This window comes from Balaenoptera physalus (assembly GCF_965194825.1).
Source record: "Balaenoptera physalus genome assembly, chromosome: 6".
NCBI classification, from domain to species: domain Eukaryota; kingdom Metazoa; phylum Chordata; class Mammalia; order Artiodactyla; family Balaenopteridae; genus Balaenoptera; species Balaenoptera physalus.
In genome coordinates this window covers 107,718,654-107,744,389 of record NC_138885.1, presented here as the reverse complement: position 1 = coordinate 107,744,389, position 25,736 = coordinate 107,718,654, and the positions used below count along the sequence as shown (strand labels likewise).

Genomic DNA, 25,736 nt, shown 5'->3' with positions numbered 1-25,736 from the left:
GTCAGGGCTGCTGTGTGTAGGTGTCGCTAGAAACTTCTCTCTCTGGAGAGCCTCGTCTTGAGTGTGTTACAGGGCCTGGAGGCTGGCAGAAGCTGGGGCGGCCAGTGAGTGGGGCCTGAGGAAAGGCTCCCGAGATAAGAGGGAGGGTTGGGCTACCGGAGAGCTGCTGGAGCTGGGGGGGTGGGTTGATTGGGTCAGTGGTCCAAGAGGAGCCTGGCAGAGGAGGATTTGGGGGAGGGGGTGGGACTGGGGCTCTGGGGGCAGTGACCAGTGTCGGCTGTCTGGGTCGCCCCTGTGTCTTGTCTGCTTGGGTTCTGAGTCAGAGACTGCTGGGTTTGGGGAAAGGGCCAGGCCCCCTCCTTGCCCCCGGCTGGATCCCTGGCCCTGGAGGGGACTCTGGGCTGGGGCATGGCTCCCCGCCCCTCAGCTCGAGGTGTCCCTGGGAACAGGCCCCATCTTGCCTCCAGGAACTTGACGCAGTTCCTTTCCCGGTCCCGAGCAGAACTCTATATAAGGGAAGGAAACAGCCGAGCAGGTCGGGACCAAGCTCTGGTGAGGATGGGCGGCCTGGAGGGGAGGGCGCAGGCCTGGGGAGGAGATGGAGCCAGGGCAGTGGCCCCTTCCTCCCCAGGACCCCCCTGCCCAGGGCTTGAGGCTCAGTCTGGGAGGCCAGTGTCTTCAAGCCATGCTGGGGCTCTGCCCCTTTCACCCCGGGCCTTGTACTGGCCCAGTCCCCGCCCCCCACCCCCATGGCCAGGGCATTTCGTAGCTGCCTGACCGTGAGCACCGTCGGGTCCTGAAGGGGTGCACTTCTCACCCCGGCTTCCAAGCCAAGCTCTGGTCCACTTGGCTGGGCTCCCAGCCTGCCCTTGCCTCGCTGGCAGGGGCCGACTGGGTCTTTCTTGATAGAGCCCACTGGACTCATAATGTGACCTCTGAGGTGCTGGGCTGTCCGCAGACGGGGGGGTCATCTGGCTGTGTCCTCAGTCATGGGGCATGCGGGCTGGATCCCCCTGGGATCATCGTCTGCATCATTCTTGACCCCTCTGGTGTCACCTGAGTGGCCAGGGCTCAGAGGATGGCTGCGTCCTGGTCACAGGTTCTCAAGCGGGCCCCAGAGGGTGAGCAGCAGACAGAGCTGAGGGCAGGATCCTGGCTCTGTGAAGGGCAGGAAGGGGAGTGGTGCCCGCCCATGTTTTGAGGGGGGAGGAGAGAAGTAGAGGTTGGAGGGAGCATCGGTTCAAATGAGGTAGGGATGAGGGCCTGTAGGTTTCAGGGTGCCTGATGGCCCCTTGTCTCTAGGCTTTGGGGCTCTTCCCCCCTTGCTCCTTCCCCCATTACTATTAGTGTTACTGCACATCTCCTGCTTGCCTTAAGCTCCCCACCCTTCACCTCCCCCTGGTCCCTCTCCTACTCAGACACCTTCAGTGGCTCCCCAGTGTTGGCAGCTAGAAGTCTTAACTCCTCTGCTGGGCATTCAGAGTTGCCCATCGTCCAGCCTGGAAAGAGACTTTTTGGCCAGTCTGCCACCCTCATCTCCTTCCACGTGCCCTTCTCTTCGGTGCTGTCTCTTCCCTTCCCCCACCCTGTGTCCCAGCCAAAGGGGATTCTTTTGACATGGAAAGCCTTCCCACCTCCATGCCTTGTTTGTGTGGTTATTTCCACCTGAAAAGCCCTTTTCCCATCCCCACCTTCAAAACCTTATCCACGGACCTAGTGAGCTCCAGGCTCTGAGCAGAGCCCCAGAGCTTCTCGATGAAAATGACCCATGTGCTTCCTGCCCTCATGGGGCTTACACGGGAGTCAGTGAGACACACAGTAGACAAACAGAAGCAATGCGTCCTCGAGGACTGGCTCGGGTACGCCCTCCTCCCTGGAGCCTGCCTAGGCCCCCCGAGCTCTCTCTGTGCTCTCACAGCCCCAGTGCCTCCACCACAGTGTGGGCCTCATCCGGCCGTGGGGGGACAGTGTGGCGTGCTGGGAAAAGCAGGTATTGGAGTCAGGCTGATTCGGGTATCAGTCCTGGCACTGTCGCTTGGTAGATGTGCCATCTTGGATCTCACAGGATTGTTGAAGGCCTGCCTGAGATCCTGTAAGATGAGGATGCTAATACCCTACCTCAAGGGGGTCATGAAGGGTGAAGGGATAATGTACACAAGGGCTTAGAACTGTGCCAGGCACACAGTGAGCGTGCAGAAAATTTTAGCAACTACCATTTATACTTCTGCCAATACTACTACTTCTAGCTGTTCGGCTTTGGGCAAGTTGCTTGAATTCTCTGAGCCTATTTACCTCAAAAACTTGTCAACAAGATTAAATGAAATAACGTATATAAAGCAGCCAGCTCACTGGCCAAGAGTGGGTGCTCTGCAAACCCCAGTTTCCTTCCTTTCCACGTATCTTCTGGTGTCATTCGAGGTGGGTGCCTGGAGTTGTTGGGACAGGGACGTGTAGCAGCTGTCAGCAAGAACTTCTCTGGAAACAACCCAAGTGTTGTATTCAGTCGTATTCTGAGGTATTGGGGGTTAGGACTTCAACACAAGAATTTTGGGGTATACAATTCAGCTCATAACATTTAGCGAAAAAAGCCAGAGGCAAAAAGGCAAATATTGTATGATTCCTCTTGTATGAGATACCTAGAATAGGCATATTCATAGAGACAGAAAGTAGATTAGAGGTTATTAGGGGGAGATTGGGGAATTATTGTTTAATGGGTGTCGGGTTTCTGTTTGGGATAATGAAAATGTTCTGGAAATGGATAGTGGAGATGCTTATACAGTATTGTTAAGAGTACTCAGTGCCACTGAGTTACACTTAGAAATGGTTAAAATGGTAAATTTTAGGTTACGTGCATTTTATTTTTATGTGCATTAAAAAAAAGAGACTAGCAAGACATAGGGGGAAAAAGCCCTTTTCTGCTCAGGATTATATGAAATGCTCGATTCAGAGGCTCAAGTGGTTCTAGTTTTGGCTGAGACCAAGGCTGTCCTCCAGCCCTGGGGGCCAGGCGGATGTGGGTGTGGGAAGCCTCTCTGGAGGGCTGGGATTTCATGTCACCAATCCTGAGACTTGAGGATGGGAGTGTCACCCAGTTGGGGACCAGGTCCTGCCGCTTGTCAGGTAGTGAGGTGATGGGGGCAGTGGGAGGCGGGTTGGGTTTTCACCTACAGCTCTCCCCTTGCCAGCTGATTGACCCTGGATAAGTGTTATGATCTCTTCGAGCCTCCATTTCTTCATCTGTAAAATAGGAGCAATATTACTGACTCTGCAGTATTGGAGAGTCTCAGAGACATAGGCATATGGTAGGATTAACTCCCCTGCTCATAGTAGGTGCTTAACAAATGGCAGTGATTTTACCACTGGTGGTGACAGGTGCTTCCTTTCCTCAGACCTTGAGTCTCTTTCACCTTTCCACAAATCTTTTGTCTGTACCTACTGTGTGCTGGGACCAGCGTGATGAACAAGACATGCTCCCTGCCCTCATGGCATTTGATTTCTAGAGGGGGAAACAGATTATAGACAAGAAAATAAACACATCTATTATTACAAATTGTAATTAGGTCTGTGAAGGAAGACATAGGCGTTCAGGAGAGAGAATACCTCTGTGTAATCTGTGTGTGTGTGTGTGTATGTGTGTAACTTAAGGGAGTCAGAGAGGGCCTGTCTCTGGGGTGGTGACATTTAAGCCAAAGCCAGAAGGAGAGGAAGGACCCAGCTATGCAGACAGCTGGGCTAAGAACATCCGGGCAGAGGGAACAGTATAAACAGAGCCCCTGAGGAAGAACAGAGCCAGGTGTGTCCCAGGGACTGAGAGGAGCCTACCCCTCACGTGTGGCTTTGGGTCCTGGACAAGGGGGATGGGCACAGAATGATGGTGGGGAGAAGGGCAGGGGCCAGGTTGTGCAGAGAGCTCTTTGCTTGGGCTGCCTGCTGACTGGTGCTTTAGACCCTCCTGTCCTGGGGGAGTCTCCGAGCCTGTGCCCTGTTGTTGGCACTGTGCCTGGGGACCTTTGAAATTCAGAAAATATTAGCAGTGTGGGGCTGATGAATGCCAGGCATTGGCCTCGATCGGGCCTGGTAACGCTCACATCCCGGCATCCCCGGCTCTCTAATTGCAGAGCCGCACTGTTCTGCTGCAGTGGCCTTGGGCAAGTTGTTACCCTTTCTGTGCCTTCGTTTCTTCATCTGTGAAATGGAGATAATAACCCAAATGTATAACCCATACATTTAAAAAATATATATTTATTTATTTGGCTGCGCCAGGTCTTAGTTGCAGCACGTGGGATCTTCGTTGCCGCATGCGGGATCTTTTAGTTGCGGCGTGCGGACTCTTAGTTGCAGCATGTGGGATCTAGTTCCCTCACCAGGGATCGAACCCGGGCCCCCTGCATTGGGAGTGTGGAGTCTTAACCACTGGACCACCAGGGAAGTCCCAACCCGTACATTTTCTATTAGGATCAAATGAGTCCTGGGAAAGGGCTTAGGACACTAACAGACACATAGGCACATCCCATAAGCTTCCTGTTACCACTCTCGTTGTGTATGGCTCTGTGGAAATTCGTGTTTACAGGAGAGTCGACACAGCAGAGAGGGCAGGAGCATGTCTCTGTCTGGAGCCAGACTGCTGGGTTTGCGTCCTGCCTTCTCTGCTGGACAGTTGATTAATCTCTGTGCCTTGGTCTCCTCATCCACAAAACTGATGCTCAGGGTGGTTGTGAGAATGGAGTGAGTTAATTTACGCAAAGTACAAAGCGCAGGGCCTGGCGTGTAGCAAGTGCGATGGAAGTATTTGCTGCCGCTGCTACTTTTATTGTCGTTATAGTTTTCAGAATGGAAAGGCTGAGCCTCAGGCCCACCAGCACCCACTGTGTGCAGATGCGTAGTGGAGGGAGACCTGGGGAGGAGGCTTACCTGAGGCCGACTTCCTGGGCCCAAGCCCTGAAATCCTGTGCTGCCAGCCCTGGGGAGGCAAATGGTGGGCATCCCAGCGTCTGCCCCCTCTGCAGAGGGAGGCTTCCTAGCTGGGGTCCCCAGGGGCCAGTGGGAGTGGTCACTGCTGGCCACAGGGCACGGGCCAGAGTGGCAGGGGGCCCTGGCTCTGCCTGGCACATTCCAGGCTCCTGAGAGGGTGGCCAGGGGCCAGGGTGCCGGAGGGAAGGAGAGAGCCTTTTAAGGAAACATTTCTCTGCTTAAAAAAAAAAAAATAGAGAGAGAGACAAGAAACACTGAAACACACAACAAAGTTAGTGGGCTGGCTGGCCGGCTGGCCTGGAATGCACAGCTGTGGGCGGTGGGCGGAGGAGGCCACTGGGGGGCAGCAGGCCACGAGGGGGCACCCAGGCATCAGGCCCTCGGACTGGCGGTCCTCAGCTGCCCCTCAGATCTCAGTCCTCGGGGGGGGGGACAGGGAAGGGACCTAGGGTCAGGTCCCATTTTTTCCACTGCCTTGGGGTGGTGCTGGGGGAGCAGCTCTCCCTCTTGTCTCAGAGGACACCTGTCCATCCTGCCCTTGCCTCAAAATGTGTCCGTAACGCCCTCTCTCACTTCCCCAAGCCCCAGTCCCGAATGGAGACTAGACACCCACTCTCGTGGATAGCAGGTGGAGACGGTGGCGGTGGACGTGGCTGGCCCGTGGCTGGCCTGTGGCTGGCCTGTGGCTGGGAGGCCGTGGCAGTAGCCGGCAGCATGCCCTCCTCTTGCAGCTGATCCCACATTTAGGTTCCCAGCCTCATCCCAGCTCTAGCTCCAAGGAAAGGAGCAGATCAGGGCGCGCTGCTCTGTGGATTTACCCGCTCCCACCCCGGCTTGAGGGCCCATGGGTGATAGGAGGAGTGGGGACAGGAGACGCTGGGAGCCTGGCCCCATGAGGTTGAAACCTACAAGCCTCAGAGTGGGATTTGGGGCTGGGGGCAGGAGGAGACAGGCAGGAGGCCACTGCTGGATGCGGGACTCCTGCCCTCAAGGTGCCTAGGGGATAGCATTGTCCCCGTGGCTGAGACCTTGTCGGGTGGGCAGGGTGCCCTGAAGGCTGCAGCCACCTCCGGACTTTCCTGCCCTTCTGGCCTGTTCTTCTGGCATCCTCCACCCCACCCTTGGCCACTGATCAGCTGTGTGACCTTGGACAAGTTGTTTAACTTCTCTGTGCCCCCTGCACCTCAAACGGAGGTATAATAGTACCTACCATATTGGGTTGTTGAAAGGATTACATGAGTTAACATGGGTAAGGCATTGATAATAATAACTGTGCACATTCAATATGCATTATATGTGTTAGATATTGTTCCTTCCTTTTTAGTTATTTATTTATTTTGGCTTCATATGTGATTCTCCCAAGTCCTAGAGTAATGCTGAGTACAGGGTGATAGGTGCTGAGGTTCAGCTCAGGCTTCTTTGCTGGAGAATGAGGTGGGCAGGGAGCCTGCAGTGTGGCCGGGTCAAGAACCCAGGGATGCCAACTCCCAGCCTCTCCACCCCTTCCAGAGCCCGGGACACACCGTCCCATAGGTATGGTTCCCTCCTAGGCGGGTATGTCAAGCTGGGTGATCCCTGGGGCTGGTCAGATGCTAGAACAGGGTCAGGTGAAGGAAGGGCCCAGCTGAGGGTGAGGCTTCTATGAGCAGCTAGCTGTAGCCCGGGCTGTCGGCTGGGGCGGGGGCCCGGGTTGCCCACTGTTTGAGGAGGCAGCCCCCCACTCTTTGGCGATCCACGGCTTATGTCCAGACACCCTCATGCCCGGAGCGGGGGGTTGGGGGGGGAGAGCTTCCCCCGCCGTCCCCTCTGTGGGCCCCCTGCCTGGTGTTTGGGTCAGGAATTAGAGCCAAGGTTGAGGTATGAGCTCCAAGAAAAACGTGTCCCAGCTAGAAGAAAGGAACACATTGAGTCTCTGATAAAGGCCCCTGCTAATTGTCAGGGTAGTGGTTTGGCTGCCCGGCCCCTGGGGAGGGAGTGTTATCTCAGGGTGGGGAGCAGTCCAGCCCCCTCCCTGCCCTCTCCCTCTGTCTTGAGGCCACATGGCCACCCCCGTCCCCCATTAGAGAAGAAGACGAGGATGATGACAGTCTTAGCTCACCCCCGGACGGTGCTTGCACTCTTCAAGGCCTTCCACCTCTATTAGCGATGTGGCCGCCTTCGGAAGAGTCGAGAGGCCCTTCCCCAGCCTGTTTCCCTGCACGATCTGGGAAACTTTGCCAGCTGTCTGCAGCTGTGACCTTTGGGTGAGGTACCTTGGCATTTGGGAGAATGGAGGAGGTGACTCTTCCTTTTCTAGAGGTCTTTAATTTTTGAAAAAATTAAATCTTACCATATTGTAGAAAATTTAGAACATAGAGCAAAGAAAAAAAAATCTTTATTCTTATTGCCTTAACCCAGGTGCTTTGACCTCCAGTTTTGCCGCATATTTTTTTACGGGGTTTAAAATATGTGACTTCCATTTCACTTTTGCCTTCTGCTGCTCCCCCCACCCCGAGTGTTATCGCCTAAGCAGCTTTCCGTGTTGCTACACAGTCTCCCCACTGGAGAGTGTCAGTGTTTGTGAACTGAAGGAAGGGGTGTCCAGCACGGGGTGGCGGGGAGCGGAATGATCTCAGGAGGCCCTGGTTTTCTCTGGGGATGAAAGATGCTAACCTTGCCCTTTCTCTGTTCCTCCCACAGGTGGCTGCCCCCTGCGTTCCGCCATCCAGCCATGAACTGGTGGTGAGTGAAAGCCCATGCCCTGTCCTGCCAGCCCTGCCTCCCCTCTTTCCTCAGCTCCCGCTGCAGCTTGCTTGAGACCCAAGCATGCTGGTAGCCCCCGTGGGTGCTGGGCCATTAGGTAATGACGAGGAAGGGGCCATGTCCCGAGACCGAAGCTGGACTGGGAGGAAATGAGTCATGAGGTCCTTTCATGACTTCATGAGATGCGGGGCCTCCTATTTCAATCTTGAGACTCAAGTCCTTGGAAAAACCCATAAAAGGACATCTCGCCTGTCTCTAGGCCTGGCCAGGTGCCTGTTGTCCTGGGGCTTACAGAACCAGGGAATGGCATCTCCTTCCACCCGCCTGGTCCCTGGTCAGGTACCCTTTGGCTGGAGGCAGGGGGAAAGATGGCATGACCCACAAGGGTCCAGACACCTGGGCAGTTGCTCACGTTCAGGTGGCCTGTTCCACCTCCAGTCTCCTTCGCTGACTCTGCTTTTCTGCCTTCTCTCCGCGTCCCCCGCTCCTCCCTCTCTCTGCCAATCAGGTTTCCAGAAAAGCATGGATGGGGCAGGACTCCTGTGAGTTGTGGGCTGTGGAGAGAGGCCTGCTCCAGACTGATCCCAGCTGGGCTGATTTGGAATTTTTCCCTCCCTGCCGTCTCTCTGCCTTCTTTCCCTTCAGAGGTCCCTCTTGCTCCCCAGCCCAGCCCAGGAGGCAGGCGGGGCCCTGGAGCCTGGAGAGGGAAGCGCCTGCCTGCGTGCAGGTGCCTGTGTGTGCGTTTGCGTGTGGGGTGCGTCACGGAGGGCCCCTGTGGGCACCATCCGACTGGCTGGTGTGGATGTGCCTATGGTGACACTGATGTGGGTGGGAGTCTGGGGGAGGCGGCAAGGGTGCCAGGAGGTATCTGCACACCCGTGCGGTGACTTGCTCAGCTTAGATACTGGAATCTCACTCAGGTCTCCTGGCCTTTTCTCCTCTAACACCTGTTTGCCGTATGACAATGTGCCAGTCCCTGCCCTCTTTCTGGGCCTCAGTTTCCCTCTCCGTCAAAGAGAGGGATTGCACTGGATGCTCCAAAGGCTTTCTCCGTCCTGATACATATCCCTCCCCCCTCCCCCCCCCCCATTCAGGGTCATCGGTGGAATGAAATAAAGTATGCAAAAAAAAAGTATGCCAAAGTGCTTCTGACTCTTAGCTGTCTTTGGACCCAGAGCAGTGTCCCTGCTCTCTGCCCTCCCGGCCCAGGCTCTGCTTAGCTCTTTCCCTTCCTTGCATCGGCCCCTCTTTCCTAATCTCACTGGGCTCAAACCCTTCTGGGCCTCGGCACTGCGTGGCTGTGCGGCTCCAGATGTGGAGTATTATTCACGCAGAGCTCAGTTGAAGGTCATCTGACAACAGCAGGGGGTGGGAGTGGGGTGCTGTGGGGATGAGGCCAGAGCGCAGGCCTGGTTTGGAACTGCCAGGGAGAAATCCCTCTGGGACTGTGGAGGGACACCGTGGAGGGCGGGTGGGGAGGGGTGAGCCTACGTCTCATCATTTCAACCCAACTTCCACTTCGCTGCTGAGAACAGAACGTCCTTGGCTGGTCTAGTGTGGCTGGGGGTCTCTGGGGTTTAGGGCCCTCCAGGCAGAAGCCAGACGCCTGACCCCTGGGAGTCTTGTGAGCTTTGTTTACGCGAGGAAGGGTCAGGGGTTGGAACAGAAGGGAATAGGTTGGCATTCTGGCTGGAGGGATTGCAGTCAGATACCAGGAGGGACTCCTGCCTGAGCCAGGTTGTGGAAGCTTCCCATCTCTGTGATGTGCCCCATCTGGGCAGGGGGGGCTCTGATCTTCGCAGAGGTTGGATCAGCCATCTGGTGGTGGAGTGCTTGTGACACCAGAGGTTTCCCCATCTGAGTCAGGACCTGCCCTCTCCCCCCTCCCCCAGCAGTGGTCAAAGAGCAAGGGAGTTCCACTGCCTCCCTCTGGATCCCGGCTCCCCAGGCCCTGGGTCTGTGGCCGTGGACACATTGCTTAACCTCTCTGGACCTCAGTTTCCCCTCTGCGGGTTGGGACTTAGTAATAGTACCTACCTTATAAGGCTGTGAGGAAAATGAAAGGAGCAGATTAACTCACTGAATTAATCTGTATTCAGAATCCTCCAGTGGCTGCCCACCACTTGGAGTAAAGGCCCAGGTTCTTCCATGAGTCTACACAACCCTGCACAATAGACAGATTTCCTCTCTAACCTCGTCTTCAGAAACTCCCTCGTTCACTCACTCTGCTGCAACTACCTGGCCTTCTTGCTGGTCCTTGAACATACCAGGAAGATGCTGCCTCAGGGCCTTTGCACTTGCAAAGCTTTCCTGCAGATACTTGCCAGGCTCTTTCCCTCCTTGAGGTCTTTACTCAAGTGTCAGATTTCCCTTCCCCCAGCAACCCTCTCTCCCTTCCCTGCTTTCTTTGCCCCTCAGCATGTGTCACCATCTTACTTGCTTATCTTGTTTAAAAGACTCCCCCCATGTTTAGCATGTGAACTCTATGATGACAAGGGATTTCTGTCCTTTGTGTTCATTGCTGTATCCCTACTGTCTGGCACACAGTAGGTGCTCAGTGCACGTTTACTGAGTGGCTGGAAGAAAGGCATTCAGCCAGATGCCCGGCACAGATTAGGTGCTCAATAAATAGGACAGCTGTCCTCTATCCCTTACTGGTGGGCCGTGGGGGCCTATTAGAGGGGCCAGCCTCTAGCTGGAAACTCTGCTGCTGTCCCCGGGGAGGGAAAGTGGCCCAGGGGAAGCCGGGAGAAAGTTTGGCTTCCCCCAGAGAGCACTCAGCACCTGTTTCCTCACGGCAGGCAGGCAGGCAGGCGAGTGCTTTGAGCAGGTTCACAAGAGGGAGGAAAGGGCGGGTTTTATTTTTCCTTCCTTTTCCCTTTGCTGCCTGCCTTCAGCCTCTGTAGGGCTGGTCTCTGGCCTCCCCGCCCCTTCCCTCTTGCTTCACACTGTGTGTCTGTGTGTTTGTCAAGTTTTCTCCATGCCCCCAGCTCTCCCTCTGGCCTTCTCACCCATCTTACTTCAGTTCTACCCCGCTGGGATTGGGACCACTCATCCCTGGGCCCAGGATTTGTGCCAGCCTCTGTACCCTGCCAGCCAAACACATTTTCCAGCCCGTGCCAGGCCAGCCAGGGCAGAGTGGCTTAAATTTCAACCCATGTTTTCGTCTTACTCAACAGATGTTGCCCAAGGCCTTGGGTAGAAGGCTTCTAGGGTCACCTCCCTCCTGTGGGGTCCACCAGCGGGGGCAGGATGGAGAGGGGTGAGGGTGTGTTTGCCGTGGGCGCTCCTGATCCTTGGAAAGTGCTGAAGCAGGTTTTCTCAACTTCTGAAAAATAAGAGTCAAAAGGAATTTCCCAAGGGTGATGGCCAAGTGAAGTGGCCACCCAGGTGGGCCAGATATGAGCCCTTTTGCACGTACGGCCTGGCACCCAGGAGACCTGGGCGGGGGGAGAGCCGTGTGGGCACTGCTTCTCCTCCGCAGGCCAGCCCCGTGGCAGATGCTTGAAATGTCCTGTGGAACGAAACCCATTGAGTCGCAGGTGGGGTGGAGAGTCTGCGGTGGGGGAGGTGGATGGGGAATGGGAATGCCAGGTTGGTTTCACCTATAATAGTAATCAGAGCAATAGTGAAAAGTTAACCCTTGTATGGAACTTTCTTTGCAGACCTTTGTTGTGAAAGTTGTACGAAAATAAACTCATTTATCCTTCACAGTGATACAGTGAGGGAGGTGCAGTGATTATCCCAATGTCTCAGATGAGGAACACACTTGAGGCCTAAGGCCACAGAGCTATTTGAAGGGGGCACTGGGATTTCGACTCAGTATGGTCCACACTCGTAACCATAATAATGACAAACATGACTGGCTTGCACCGCAGCTGCGGTTTTCAGAACTCTTACCCTGACACCGGGCCACCCCGAGCCCACAGTGACTTGTGTGGAGGTCTGGACAGGTGTGAGCCCTTCCTGGGGAGAAGAGCAAAGTGGGGCTCAGAATGGCCAGGTGACTGATTCATAGTCATGCAGCGGTGGCAAGGGCTGGGGTCAGGACTGGGGTTATGGATTCCTGGGCCTGCTTTTTCCCCGATACCCTCAGTACTTGCTGCTGATGTAAATAACTGATATTGCCAAGTGGGCTTCTCCTGGGTTTCTTCTTCTAAACAGTGCCAGCCATGAGCTGGCTTCTCCATTTGCCAGCAGGCCTGGGATTTAGGGGCAGGTCTATCCATCCATCTATCTGCCATCCATCCAGCATCATCTCCTGAACGCCTGCCTTGTGCCAGGACTGTTCTCATGCTGGGGCTGCAAGGTTCTTTTCTGCTGAGTGCCAGGGCTTCTGGAAGGCAGGTGGAGATGCAGTAGGCACGGAGCCATAGGAGTGAGAGGACTGGAGTCCATCTAGTCAAATCCTGCTCTTTCCTAGGGGAGGAAACTGAGGCCCTGGGATTTTTTTTTTGCTCTAATTCATTTCAAAAATTATGGTAAAATACACATAACATAAAAATTACCATCTTAACCATTTTTGAGTGCCCAGTCAGTGGATTAAATACATCCGTTTCATTGCACAACAATCACCACCATCCACCTCCAGAAGGCTTTTTATCTTGTAAAACAAAAAACTCTGCACCCATTAAATAATAACTCCCCAGTCCCTGCCAACCACCATTCTACTTTCTGTCTCTCTGAATCTGACTACTCAAGTACCTCATGTAAGTGGATTCATACAATATTTGTCCTTTTGTGACTGTCTTATTACACCTAGCATAATGTCCTCAAGGTTCATCCATGTTGTAGCATGTGTCAGAATGTCCTTCCTTTTTTTTTTTTTATTAATTAATTTATTTATTTTTGGCTGTGTTGGGTCTTCGTTTCTGTGCGAGGGGTTTCTCTAGTTGCGGTGAGCCGGGGCCACTCTTCATCGCGGTGCACGGGCCTCTCACTGTCGTGGCCTCTCTTGTTGCGGAGCACAAGCTCCAGATGTGCAGGTTCAGTAGTTGTGGCTCACGGGCCCAGTCGCTCCGCAGCATGTGGGATCCTCCCAGACCAGGGCTCGAACCCGTGTCCCCTGCATTGGCAGGCAGACTCTCAACCACTGCGCCACCAGGGAAGCCCTGTCCTTCCTTTTTAAGGCCGAATAATATTCCAATGTGTGTATATACCACATTTTACTGATTCATTCATCTGTCGATGGACACCTGGGTTATTTCCATGTTTTAGTTACTGAGAATAATGCTGCCATGAGCATGGGTGTGTAAATATCTCTTTGAGTCCCTGCTTTCAGTTACTTTGGGTATATACTCAAAAATTGAATTGCTAGATTATATAGTAATTCTGTTTTTGATTTTTTTGGAGGAACCACCATACTGTTTCCCACAGCGGCTGTACCATCTTATATTCCCACCAGTAGCGCACAAAGGTTCTAATTTCTCCACATCTTTGCCAAAACTCTCTTCTTTTCTCTTGTCTTGTCTTCTCTCCTCTCCTTTTCTTTCTTTCTTTCTTTTATTTATTTATTTATTTTTTTGGATAGTAGCCATCCTAATGGTTGTGAGGTGGTAGTCCTGAGATTTTCAAATGACTTTCTCAAGGTGCCCCTGGGGCGAGGAGGCATCACGCTGCCTCATGGAAGAAGAGAAGGGACCAGAGAAGCACGTGGAGCCCCGCAGCCTGGCACTGCCATCTTGTTCTCCATCAGGGAGAGTGGCCAAAAGTTGCTTTAGTTCATTCGAACTCCCAGCCCTGATGCATTTCATCCGAGGGCACTGAGGGGGCCATGGGTGGCCATCTTTGGGAGATTCTGGAAAATGGAACAATGCCAGGAGAAATGAGCCCGAGAGAGTCTTGATTCCAAGAGTGATGAGGGAGGTTGGAAATCCAGTTTGAGCACTACCTAGACTGCTTAGTCTGGAGAGGGAGAATACGGGCAGGTGCAGAATGGGAGAGAGAACGTCTTGAAGGACAAGCTGGCTTCCTTTCTGTTGCTCTCCAAAGTAGAACCTCGTAGGTGGAGGGTCTCATAAAGAGGGGCAGACTTGGGTGTAAAGAAGAGCTTTCTAACACCTAAAAAGGCCCATTGGGGCTGTCTTAGGGAGTTGCTGTCACTGGAACACATACTCACTGACGCCTGTTAGGGTGCAGATGGGAGTTTCCCTCCCTGGGGGGGAGCTTAGGTAGAAGTCCTCAGGGCCCACTGAGGTCCCGCCCTTAAGCTGGGCTGTGAAGGGACATGGTCTCCAGAGGTCAAGGCACTTATGAATGTGCTTACCACCTCCCCTTTGACCCCCACTGGGAGAGGCCCCAGTTGGGTGAAGGGCCCTGCCCTCCAGGGACCCTGTTCAGTGTGGGAGAGAGAGAGAGAACTCTACGGTGGAAATGAATTAGTGCCCTCCTCGGGGGTTCTGACTGGAGGTGGCTTTGGGGCCCAGGGTGGGCTGCAGTCCATCTGTGCTGCGCTGGTTGAGGAAGTCTGCCTGCTGTTCCAAGTCCAGGTTAAGATTTGAGCAAATGGAAGAGAGGAGGGAAGGAGAGAGTGCCTTCCAGAAGGTGGCAGGGCTGGAACAGAGAAGGGGTAGGGCCTTGGTGCAAATGACCAAGCCTGATGGAGGCCGGAGCAAATCCAGTGTCCTCGCTGGGGGGATGAGGGGCCAGGCAATCTTGTCTCACCTTGGTGGGCCTGGCTGGGGTGCCTGTGGGAAGAGCCTGGGTGTGGGAATGGAGGCGAGAGTAGTGTGGCATGGTGGTGGGGAGTGATGAGATGGGAGCAGAGTCTGCAGATAGGGGAGGGGGGAAGGCAGTGGAGTCTACCCGAGGAAGAGGCGGCCAGATAAGGGAGGAATCCAGAAGCCAGGTTGGGGAACTTGAACTTGATGAGCCAAGCACTAAGGGCCATTGTGGGTCCTTGAGTGGGGAAGTGACCCAAAGCACGCTTTGAGAGTGGGAGTCTGCTGCCAGCGGTGGGGTGTGGCTCGGTGGAGAGGGGGCTGCCAGGAAGAGGGCTGGGTATACCAGACACGAGGCTGGGGCAGGTGCTCAGCATGGGGCGGAGGATTTGTGCAAGGGCAGTCAGAGGTGCATGGAGGAAGGGCCTGGGGAGGCACAGAGAGCCCCCGGCTGAGAGGGAGGAGAACAGCATCCTGGGGAGGGGAGTGTGGCAGGAGGGTGTGAGAAATATTCCAGCAGGACGGGGTGGGGCCGGGGAGTCCGCATTTGCCTCGCCTCAGCAACCTGGAGTCGGGTGCTGGGTCCCTCGGGGTGAATTGTGGGGGGCCCTGAGGACAGGAGTGGGCTTGCCCAGTCCCCTCCCTGGGGGTGCAGGGAAAATCAGGCGTCATGTTCCATTTAATCACATCCAGCCTGTTCTTTTACTCTGGTGGCCTCGGCCTGCCTGGGAGAGGATGTGGCCCCTGGAGCGACTTCCCCCAAACACTCATGGGACCTGGGCTGCTGGTGCCCTCTCTCCAGCCCCTTGCGCTCCGTGTTGAAGCTCTCCCTTCCGGGGATGCTGGGAAATAACACGGGGCGAGGGGCTGACCTGTGCTCACGTGGAGCTCGCCAGCCTCCCCGGAAACTCAGTTTTTCCTCATTCAGAGTGCTTCCCTGCTGCCGCTGCTGTGTGTTTTTGTTGTTACCAAGGTGCTGGTCCCCCGACTGGCTGTGGGGTCTGCTATGTGCCCTCCCAGCCACGCCCCCTCTAAGTGCCCCATTAATGGTGCTTTCCTGCCCTTCCCTTTGGCTTTCAGTTCCCTCTCTTCATCTGCTTAGGGTTCTATTTTGAGAACGAGTGAGCCTAGAATATCGTGCTCAGGGTCCTGGGGCTGAGGACATCCTAGCCCGCCCCCCACTCCTTTGCCAGCTCCCTTCCTCTCCTGACAGGCAGGCAGCGCTGGCCCTGACCTCCCAGTCCGTCTGTCCAGTGGCAGTAGATGTGATGTCATGGGGTCTTTTTTGTCCTGAAAAACTGCCCGGATTCCAGGCCTCCCAGGGGGCAAGAGTGGAGAGAGCTGGAGGGGTGGAAGGGGGGAGGGTGTGAGGAATTTCTGGACGGAATGTTCCTCTGGAGGCTGAGTCCGCGTTCTGCGCCGGCCCCCCTCCCCCCAGTCCAGGGCTTGGGCACCTCCCCCCACCCGCTATGGCCCTCTGCCTTTTCCTTCCTCCAAAACAGCAGCCCACAGATACATTTTTTCCCAGCTCACCCTCCCTGCAGGCCACCGAAATGTCCTACTGCGTGAACCTCCAGGCAGTCATCCCAGCCACCGCAGCCTCTGCAGAGCAGCCCCTCCTCAGGCCCACACCGTTGGGGGTGGGTAAACGCATGGAGAGGGCATGCATGTCTTTTTTTGGAAAAAAGCCCCCAAAAACTTGAGGAAAGGATGTGCAGCTTCCCTTATCCACACTGTGGTTCACAGCCCCTCACATTCAGGAAGTTCTCTCTGATGTCTGGTCCCAGTCTCTCCTATTGCAGCCCATTTCCTCCTCTTCCTCTGGAAGTGCATTGAAGAAGCCTTTTCCTCCTGAAGACCTGAGACAATTAGTCTTTAAGCCGCAGAAAGCTTGTTCCCAACAGGAGGGCAGTTGATTAGGAGTAAGAGGAACTGAATGAAGATTATGGCCAGGGAGAAGAGACAGAGCATGAGGGGGATGTAAGGAGCAGCATTCAAATACCAGCTGTCCTTATCTACAGGCTGTGTGACCTTGGCCAGGTTATTTAATCTCTCGGGCCCTCAGTTTCCTCACCTGTAAAATGGGATAATGCTTGCCTTGTGAGCATTGGTTATGAGGAATGATGATCGTGAAAGCAAAGAGCCCAATGTTAAGCCCAAGGCATCAATAGTACCTGCTGAGTAATTGTTGTTACTGCAGTAACGTTATGAAAATGCACCTCCAGACCAGGGCCAGGAAGAGGTAAGGCAAGTGAGGCACCTGGGGTGCAAAATTGGAGAAGGTATTGCTCTCAGGGTTGTGCATCCTGAGACTAAATGCCTCCTTAAATTTTCTGCCCTAAGGGCCTCACTCTAGTCCTTCCCTTGCTCCAGACTCCCGGGTTTGAGGCCCCAGAACAGAGTGATCCACAGATAGCAAGACTTGGCCGTCAGGTGGCACCAGGTCTAAACTCTGCCACCTGCTCCTGAGCTGGGTTCGAGTTGTCCTGCTTGGGAGCAAGAAGCATTCTGGAAGACCCCTGGTGGGGCAGTGATTTGGCTACCCTCAGCTTTGGAAAGCCTGGGTTCGTCTTGGGATTGGGCAGGGGGAGGGGCCAGGTGGGGAGGTGCCATCCTTGTCGGGGTTCTGTCTGCTTCATCCTTCTACAGCTGAGTCTGAGGAAGAAGGAAGAGCAGAGTCTGCCAACCAAGAGCCAAGAGCTAACCCTACCTGCAGGCTGGCTGGGGATTGGGGTGAGGGGCAGTGGGTGAGCTCAGTGATGGGCTTTATAAAACCTGGGTGCCCACCCGAGTTCTGCCATGCACCTCACTGTGAGAAGCTGGGCGAGTTATACCCGCACCTCTCTGTACCTCAGTTTCCCCATCTGTGAAATGGGGAGGGAGGAGATGGTGTCTGAGGAGTGGTGTGCAAAGATGGTGTGTGTGTGTATGTTTCCGTGCTAACGGTAGGGTGACAGCCGAGGCTTAGTGGGTCTCTGCCAGCCACTGGAACTCTGGGGCTGTGGCCTCGGGAGACCACAGCCCTGATGGCCTGGGAGCTTTCCCTAGTATACCCAAGCTTCCCTGCAGGGCCTAGGGCAGGGGCAGCCTCAGGGGAGAACACCCACCCCCACCCCGCCCTGTGATGAGTTCCCTCGCCTTTTTCATTCCCAGTAGCCCCAGAGCTGGCAGTGCATGGAAAGCAGAGAAGCAGGACTTCAGTCCCAGGAGGACTGGGGTGGAAGGGAGGGGTGGGGAGCGCAGCATGCCTGCTGGGCTGTGTTTGCAAACGCTGCAGGAAAACACTGGGTGTTGGGGTTGGAAGGGGTTTTTGGAAATTTTTAGCTCCTCAGAAGGCCTCTCCACCAGTACGTCGAAGGCAGGCGTCTGATGACTGGCCCTGTGGCTGGCCTCCAGCTGGTGTGGGGAAGGGGTGGGAGCAGAGGGGCTGGTGCTCAGATGATTGCTGGCAGGGAGAGAAGTTTCTCTTGCCCTGCTGAGGCCTGTGGTTTCTAATGTTGACTCCCTGGTCTGCATTGTGTCGGACCCAGGAGGGACGGGGCAGGAGGGTCAAGGTGGGGCAAGGTGGGGCAGGGTGGGCTGGGAGAGGGCCTGGCCTTGGACCTGTGCAGTCACAGCTGATAAATAACAGCTCACATTTACTGAGAGCTTCCTAAGTGCCAGGCCCCGTTCTAAGTGCTTTCTGTGCTTCATCTCATTTGCTTCTCACAAAAGAGGACCATGCCTTCCTGCTGAAGAGTAGCAAGGACAGAGTGACCTGCTTGAGGTCACAGAGTTAGTAGCAGAGAGAGTCAGGACGTGGCCCAGCTGTCTGCTGCCAATGCTGTCAGACTAGACCAGTGGTTTTCAAAGTGTCATCCCCAGATCTGGAAACCTGTTAGAAATGCACATTCTTGAGTCCCTCTCTAGGCTACTGGATCCGACCCTCTGGGGAGGGCCCAGCCACCCGTGTGTCCATCAGCAGCCCTCCAGGTGATTGGGAGGCACACTAAAGTTTGAGACCCCCGGCTCTCCCTCTGCTCTGCCCCGTCGGGGTCTCTTGGGAGGCTGTCCCCAGAGCAGGACGAGGGGCTCTTCAGGGCCTGTAATGGACCTGGGGCAGGTACTCTGTCTCCGGTTGCTCCATCCCACCCCAGTTCTGAACTTTCTGACCACCCCCCCCACCCCCCAGTCAGGGAGGCTGAGTATATAGACTGTGAAGAGTGAGGGCTTTGGAACTGGGAGGTCTGGGTTCAGAGTCAGTCCTGTTGTGTAGACTCTGCACGCAGAAGGTCCCTGTGATCTGCCCTCCAGGCCTTCTCCTCCCCACAGGAAGCCAGAGCAGCTCAGAGCGGGGGCAGTTGGCCCATTCTGCCCAGCCCATGGTCTCCACGTGAGCATTACAGAGCCCTGGACCAGAAGAGATGGGTGGAGGCTCAGAGGGCTGGGGCAGGCTGGCACTGCTGCCGAGGACTCCCCGGGGTGGGGCCGGGTGGTGGTTGGAGGCCGAGGGGAGACCCTGGTCCTGATTGTCAGGCAGCTCCTAGAGCTCAGTCTGGGGAAGGGATCCTGGGGGATTTCCTGTGGGCTCATTTGCCTCCTGCCCGGTGGCCTATGGCTCAGGAATGGGGTTCTGGGGGCTGGCTAGGTGAGGATTAGGGCTGGGCTGGGTGGGGACAGAATGTGGCATCTTGACTCCCCCTGCAGAGCCATCCTCAGACTCCAGGTGGGCCCACCTAGGGGGCTGGGAGGCGCTGGCTGATACGACTCCCCAGCTCCTGCTCCGTTCCTGGACTCTGTCTTCTCTCAACCCTCCCAAGCTGCCTTGACCCTGAACTACACAGGGGGTTTCATCCACCTGGAAAGAAGTTTTGGCCTCAGTCTCTTGTCTCCCGGGCAGTAGGGGGAAAGTCTGGGCGTTTTTAGAAAGAGCACTACTGCCTTCAGCTCAGCCCACTTCCTTCCTCCATCCCTATCTTGGCCCCGTTCTCCTCCCAGATGCCAGAACATTTCAGAGGTCATTCTGTCCACTCCCATGTCTTCAGACATGAGCAGCTCACCCTCAGGTCCCGGGATGGGGTTGGGGCAGGTGTTTCCTATTCAGAGACCCACTGTCTAAACCTGGTCTATAGTCATCTCAGCACAGGCTTGTTTCCATGACCTTGACATTCATGTCCATGTCCATCTGTGTGATTCAAGGGCCCCTCTAACCACATCACTGAGTTGGAAATGGAGCCCTGGAGACTGTGGTCATGAGGTGGCCCTGGAATGGGAAGTTTCTCTCTCATTATGGGGGAGTCCGAGGAGCCCACGTTTCAGGATGCCTTTAGTAGGAAGTTGGTCTGTGCAAGGGAAGGATGGCACCAGGATGAGGGACAGGATCAGTCCACAGGTGTTTATTGACGGCTCGCTACAGATACAGCACAGTCTCCGGCCCGAGGGCTAAGGCAACTCAGTTGGTAAAAATGCTGCTTTGAATCTATTTCGGAGGCAGGTGGGATAAGAATCACAAATAAAAATAAAACAAGAGTTGGGGAATTAGACATATTCCCACAATGAGATTATTCACATGCTGAGGACCAGATAAGTAGCTCAGACAGTAAGGCTTACTGGAGTTCTGAGGTGGGAGAGAGAGAGACCCCTTTGCTGGGGTGTTCAGGGAGGGCTTCATGGAGGAGGAGAGCTAGTAAGAAAAGAGGAGAAACTGCTCCGCAAACAAAAGCCCGGATGTGGGAATAGCAAGGGGTCTGGGTGGAAGAGAGTTTTGGGGCAAGGAAATTGAGGTCTGCAAGGGCGCAGGGCCAAAGGTGGGGATGGCCCTTGAAAGCCCACTGAAGCATGAAGACTCTGGCAGGCCTGGTATCCGGGGCTGCTGTGGTTTCACACAGCATGAAGTGTAGAGACCCAAGATGGGGTTCCAACCCTTTTGTCCCCCTTAGTAGTCAATGGCTTTGGTCCACTCATCTAATTTCTCTTTATTTGTAAAGTGGGGCTCAAAGGTAGTAATAGTACTTACCTCACTGGGTTCTTGTGAATAAATGAAGCGGCTGGTGTAGGCACACATGCCTGGCAAGTAGGAACAAGAGTCACTTACTCGCTCCTTGTTCCTTTTTGAGGGGTCGGTGACTGTCGGAGTTAGGGGCCTTAGTGAGTTTTGTCAAGCTGGATGGTTCTAGGACCAATAGGATTGTCTTTCATTTTCCAGACTCTGCCCCCCAAGCTTGGGGTCAGCACATTATGTCTGAGTCTTGGGTTGGCACCATCGGTGCTATCTCAGGAGGCCTTCTGCCCATCACGGCCACCAGCCCCGGGGAGAGAGCCAACCTGGGGATGTTTGCCCTGAGGCCTCATGCTGTTTTCTCCCTCTGCCCACAGCCCGTCAACACTGAAACTGCTCCAAAGAATGTAGTGGACACGGTGAGTGACAGCAGGTAGGGCGGGGTGAGCGCCTGGGGAGGCCGGGAAAGCATAAGGAAGATTGGGGGGAAAGTGAACAGATGTGTTTGAGGACACCCTTCTGGAGTAGATTTGGGGAACTTGGGGGAAGGATGGAGACATGGGTGGCATTGAAAGCTGGATATCAGACCATCCCCTTGTGTATTCGGAAATGGATTGCTGGGGAGCTAGGCAGACGGGGAGGGAGAGGCCCGTGGTTAAATGTGGGCTTCTTTATTAGATATGTAGAATGTGAGAAAGCCAGGCAGATCTTTCCAAACACGTCTTTCTGACTTAGCAGAGAGACAGACGATTTCCTCAAGGCTACGTGGAGGAGGAAGGAAAGGAAGTGGGTGGGTCATGTGGTGGGGAAACCGAGGCTGGCAGCTGAGAGGCGTCTCCTGGCAATGGCCGGCATGGAGTGATGGGCTCAGAGATGGAGGACTTGGGTTTGCCTCCCAACTCCTCCAAGGTTCTATTTGTGAGATTGTGGCAAGTCCTGAGCCTATCTGTGCCTCAGTTTTCTCATCTGCAGAAATGGGAATAATAATATCTCCCCCAGGAGAGACACAAATGGCAGGGTATGGTTGGCTTTGAGGGGCTGTTAGTGGACAAAGAAATGCTACACAAACAACCAAGCCCCTTCCCAGGCCCTTCTGCCAAGCCCTCACCCCCACCACTGCCACACCCAGCAGATGAAAGACCTGATACCTTTCGATGACTTTCCTAAACTCCCCTCTCTGATTGCCTTTTCTTTGTCTCCAGGGAGAAGGAGCCTTCCGGGGTGGAAACACACGGAAAAGCCTTGAGGAAGATGTAAGTATTCGGAAGGGAAGGAGGAAGATGCGGCGAGTCCCTGGGACGCGGGGGACGGGGGAGGCGGACAATGCCTAACACCTGCTTGTTTGGTGGGCGTCCCTCGAAGCCTCCTCTGTAGAATTGCTCAGCTCAATTCCGGAGTGGGGAGAGGGGCTGGGAGGGTGAGCAGGCCCCACGACTTAGGCACTGGGCCTTAGTCTTGGCTTCAGCCTCCAGCCCAGCTGGATCCAGAGTTGGTTTGCCCATCACTGAGGCAGACCTTAGTGCTGCAGGGTGGGGAGGGAGGGGAGCAGAGGCTGCTGTGCGAGGCCTCGCTGGGTGGTGAGCAGTCACCAGGGCAACGGCCAGGGGAATGGGCAACACTGCAGCAAGAGGGACTAGGGGCAGAGATGAAGAGGGACTCCTGGGCTCTTGGAGGGTCATCAGCCCCTGGGGAATCGCAGGTTCTGCTTCTTCGGAGGGAGAAGCCTTTGAAAATGGGCTAAATGCCATTGATTCGGGAGGGAGCTGGAAGATGGGCTGGTTGGTCTCACGGGCTCCTCCTGCCCTGTGGTTTTGGTGGAGGGCGATGGGCAAATTCCCTAAGTGGAAGGACCCCAGGGAAGGAAAGAGGGGCTCTCCTGGGACCCTGCTTTGAGCCGAACTCGTGCCTGGGCTTGTCCTCACACCACCCCAGGGGCAGATGCCCGGCAACGTCGGACCTTTCTCTTTTTTCCCTGCCCTTCTCTGACAATTTGCCCCTCTGCTGGCCTCTCCATCCTCGCCTGCCCTGATCTGCAGAGGAACAGGGAGTGGTTTTGGCGGTTGGCACGGGGGAGCTGTTGATGGCATGAGGCCCTATCATCTGACAGCTGCCTGACCCATGGCGGGGAGGGCCTCGGAGGGAGGTGCTGGGCTTCTGCAGGCAGCACACTTCTGTGGTGAGCCCACCACCTCTGTCACATTGCCCTGGGCCAGCCCCGCAAGGCCAGCCCGGCGAGGTGGAGGTGTCCCCCGGGCCACACAGGGCCCCGCCAGGAAGAGCAGAAACATGCCTCTCAAATTAATGGGCAAGGCTCTGTTCAAGGTATGCACGGGTCCTATGGGCGTGGAGTACACATGCTGGGATGGACCCTTGTCCGAGTTTGTGATGTTTCTGGGGCTGGGGTACAGGGGAGAAAGTAATTTTCTTGTGTGCCTGCTACTAAAGATTAACTAGCTTAATGCACACAAAGCGTATACTATGTGCTCAATAAGTGTTAACCATTCTTATTACTGTTATTTTGGCTAAGGACCAGGAACTGGGCTGGGTATATATTTTTTTTGTGTGTGTGTGGCCGTGCTGTGCAGCATGTGGGATCTTAGTTCCTCCACTAGGGATCAAACCCATGCCCCCTGAAGTGGCAGCATGGAGTCTTAACCACTGGACCACCAGGGAAGTCCCCATTGGCTGGGTATTTTTTGATCCCCGTGACATCCCGCTATGGCAGATGCTGTGGCCCCATTTTATAGATGAGGAAACAGAGGCTTGGAGGGGCTCACTGACTCAATGAATGTCTTCTCCATCCCATCCTGGGACTGCTGCCTGGATCTGGTGTTTCCAGGACTCCCAACCCTTGGCCAGGGGACAGGGCGATGGTGTGTGAACCAAGCCTTTTAGCCAATCGTCTGGACACTCTTTTATAAGCCGAGTCCTAGAGCAGTTGCTCCCCACTACTCCAGCCTGGGCCAGACAGATCCTACAAGGTAAGGCTGCAGCAAGAGAGAGTGAAGTTAGACATCATGGAGAACTTTTTGATGCAAGGGTGTGTATGACCTTGGTCCTGGAGAAGAAAGAGGTTGCTGTTTAGTTGGAACGAGAGGTTTTTTAGGAGAAAGTTCTGTTGATCTGGGATGAAAGTGTGTGTGTCTGTGCGTGCCGGGGTGGGTAAGGGTGGTGTCTTGCCTGGATATGGGAGAAGGGACAAGATGAGTTTTGGTCTAGTTAGTTTAGTTAAAGGAGTCCATGAAAGGCTAAGCAAGTGAGCAGATTCCAGAATGGCACGAGTACTGCAAAGGAAGAGAGAAAACCTAATTTTTGAGGATCCCAGACGCCTGTCCCAGGTTGAGTGACCGCAGGGTCCCCTCCCCAGCCACTGGGTTCTCCTGCAGTCTGCCTTGGGTGAGGAGACCCGTTTCCGAAGTGGCACGGTCGCTGCTCTGGGCCTGCTGCTGGGATAATGTGCCTGTTTGTTGAGCTGTTTTCCTGTCTCTGGCCCGCAGCCCAGGACTCACAGGGCAGGAATGGCTGTTTTCCTCCAGCGGGGTTGGTGTGTTGCAGAGTTTGTGGATGATGTGCTGTGTCGCACTTTGTTTTGGAAAAATCCAGGCGGGTGGGCAGGAAGGAGAGAGGAAGGGGTGTGGCTGGAGGGGCTGGTGCGGAGGGGAGGGGGTGGCCACAGCCCCCAGAGGAGTCATAGGGGTGGGGAAGGGCCCCTGACGTAGATTGGTCACCAATCTCTGCCTGCCTGACATGGCCCCTGGTGTTGCTTCCAGACCCTCCTCCCAACTGTGCCCCCTGGGGACTTGGGCTCCGGAAACAGCTTTTCTTTTGGTGCAGAGCTGTTGTGTTTGGTCTATGAACCTCAAAGGAAGGCAGGACTCTTCCCACACAGTCATTGCTCCAAACCAACCCCACCCAGGTCCTGGGGTTCCCACTCTTGCTGCATGGCGGGGAAGAAGAAGGCAAAAAACGGAGCCGAGGGTCATAGATCTTGAGCTGCACTGGAGCATCTGAGCGGTGGTCCGCAGCTCCGCCTGCAGTGAGGGCCAAAGCCAACAGAGTTGGCCGAATCTGCAGCAGGAAGGGTGAGGGTTAGATACCAGGAGGAACTGCCTGATAGTAAGAGTAGTAAGACGCTGTTTGAGGAAGGCTGTGGAATTTCCTTTCACAGTGTCCTTTAAGCAAAGGAGAGACTGTGTTGGTGATGATGATAGGGGAGAAATCTTGGTGCCTAGGGAGTTGGATCAAAAGTCCTATTATTGATCTATGTCTTGGGTGGAGCAGGGAAGAAGTTCAGAGCATGTGGGTAAAGGACTTTGACAGCCCCAGAGAGGAAAGGAATGGAATTACAGGCAGACAGCTTATTTTTCTTTATAAAATAAAGTCTTTAGAGTACTCTTTGTAAAGCCCTCTGGTAGTTTTTCCTGGAGTCTCTAAGTGGAGCAGGTATATCACACAAGACTGTGCTGTACCCATTTTACAGATTGGTCAGTGAGACCAAGCGACTGCTTCTCACACTGGCTTCGTGGATGAGTATCTTCCTTCGTAGAATGTAAGCTCTCTGAGGTCAGGGACCTCATGCACAGCCGGTGGCCCTCAGTGAAGTTCACTGAATGAGAGAACGCACATGACGATGGGGAGCAGAGAGGACAGCCTCCCTCTTGAAAACGGCCTGTGTGATTAGGCAGCTGCCGAAGGTGCCCCATCTCTAGCCCTGCATGTGGGAGGTCACTGTGTTTCTTGGAGCGTTAAGTTGTGTTGCTCACATGCTCCGCCCCCTCCCCTGACCCATTTCTGGTTCTCCAGTTCTCCCTGTGACTCATTCCACCAACCCTCGGACGTGTTACCTGTGCACGTCTGCTTTCTGCCAGTGAGTGTCACATGCCCCCAAACTTTGCAGAAAACAGGAAGCACTGTCAGTTAGAGGGCAGCCCAGTGATTCATCAGGGGATGACTGTCCAGCTGTTCGTCCCTGTCCTCTGTGCTGGGGTCACTTTCCAGGGCAGTTTCCTCCCCTGCCCCCCCCGCCCCCCCCCGCCCCCCCCAAGCCCGGCGGAGCAGAGCCGGCTTGGACTTTGTCTTATCACCTCTGGAGGCAGTATGGCCAGACTCTGCTGGGGCCAAGTTTTTATTTATCTTTCCTGGTTTTTTGGGGTGGGGAGGCTGAGGAATGTGGAGTGTTGTAACATTGGGGAGGGGGGGTGGAGAAGCGAGCGGGAGCTGGCTCTCCTGCCCTGTCCATCCCTCTCGCCCCTGTGCCCGTGGCGGCTCCCGGCTCCCCTCGGCTCCCCTCGGCTCCCCAGTCCCCCTGCCAAGCCCGTCTAGGTATCCCGTTGTCTCTCTGAGCTCCCTGGGCCTGGCCCCGTGTTCCCGGCCACACCTCCAGCCTT

At 55.0% G+C, this 25,736-nt stretch overlaps 1 protein-coding gene across 11 annotated transcripts in view; it reads left to right on the top strand.

Annotated features, from left to right (window-relative positions):
- TNS1 (tensin 1) overlaps positions 1–25,736 on the top strand; it is a 230,354-nt gene that overhangs the window by 107,552 nt on the left and 97,066 nt on the right. For 9 of the 11 annotated variants that reach the window (XM_082467416.1, XM_082467421.1, XM_082467414.1 and 6 more), the window contains 3 exons: positions 7,651–7,692; positions 20,727–20,768; positions 21,552–21,602. In XM_082467416.1, coding sequence (XP_082323542.1) covers positions 7,651–7,692; positions 20,727–20,768; positions 21,552–21,602 — 135 coding nt within the window. Of the gene's footprint in view, positions 1–7,650; positions 7,693–20,726; positions 20,769–21,551; positions 21,603–22,549; positions 22,672–23,193; positions 23,331–25,736 lie in introns of those variants that run through there. The other 2 variants (XM_082467422.1, XM_082467415.1) reach the window with 2 other exon arrangements.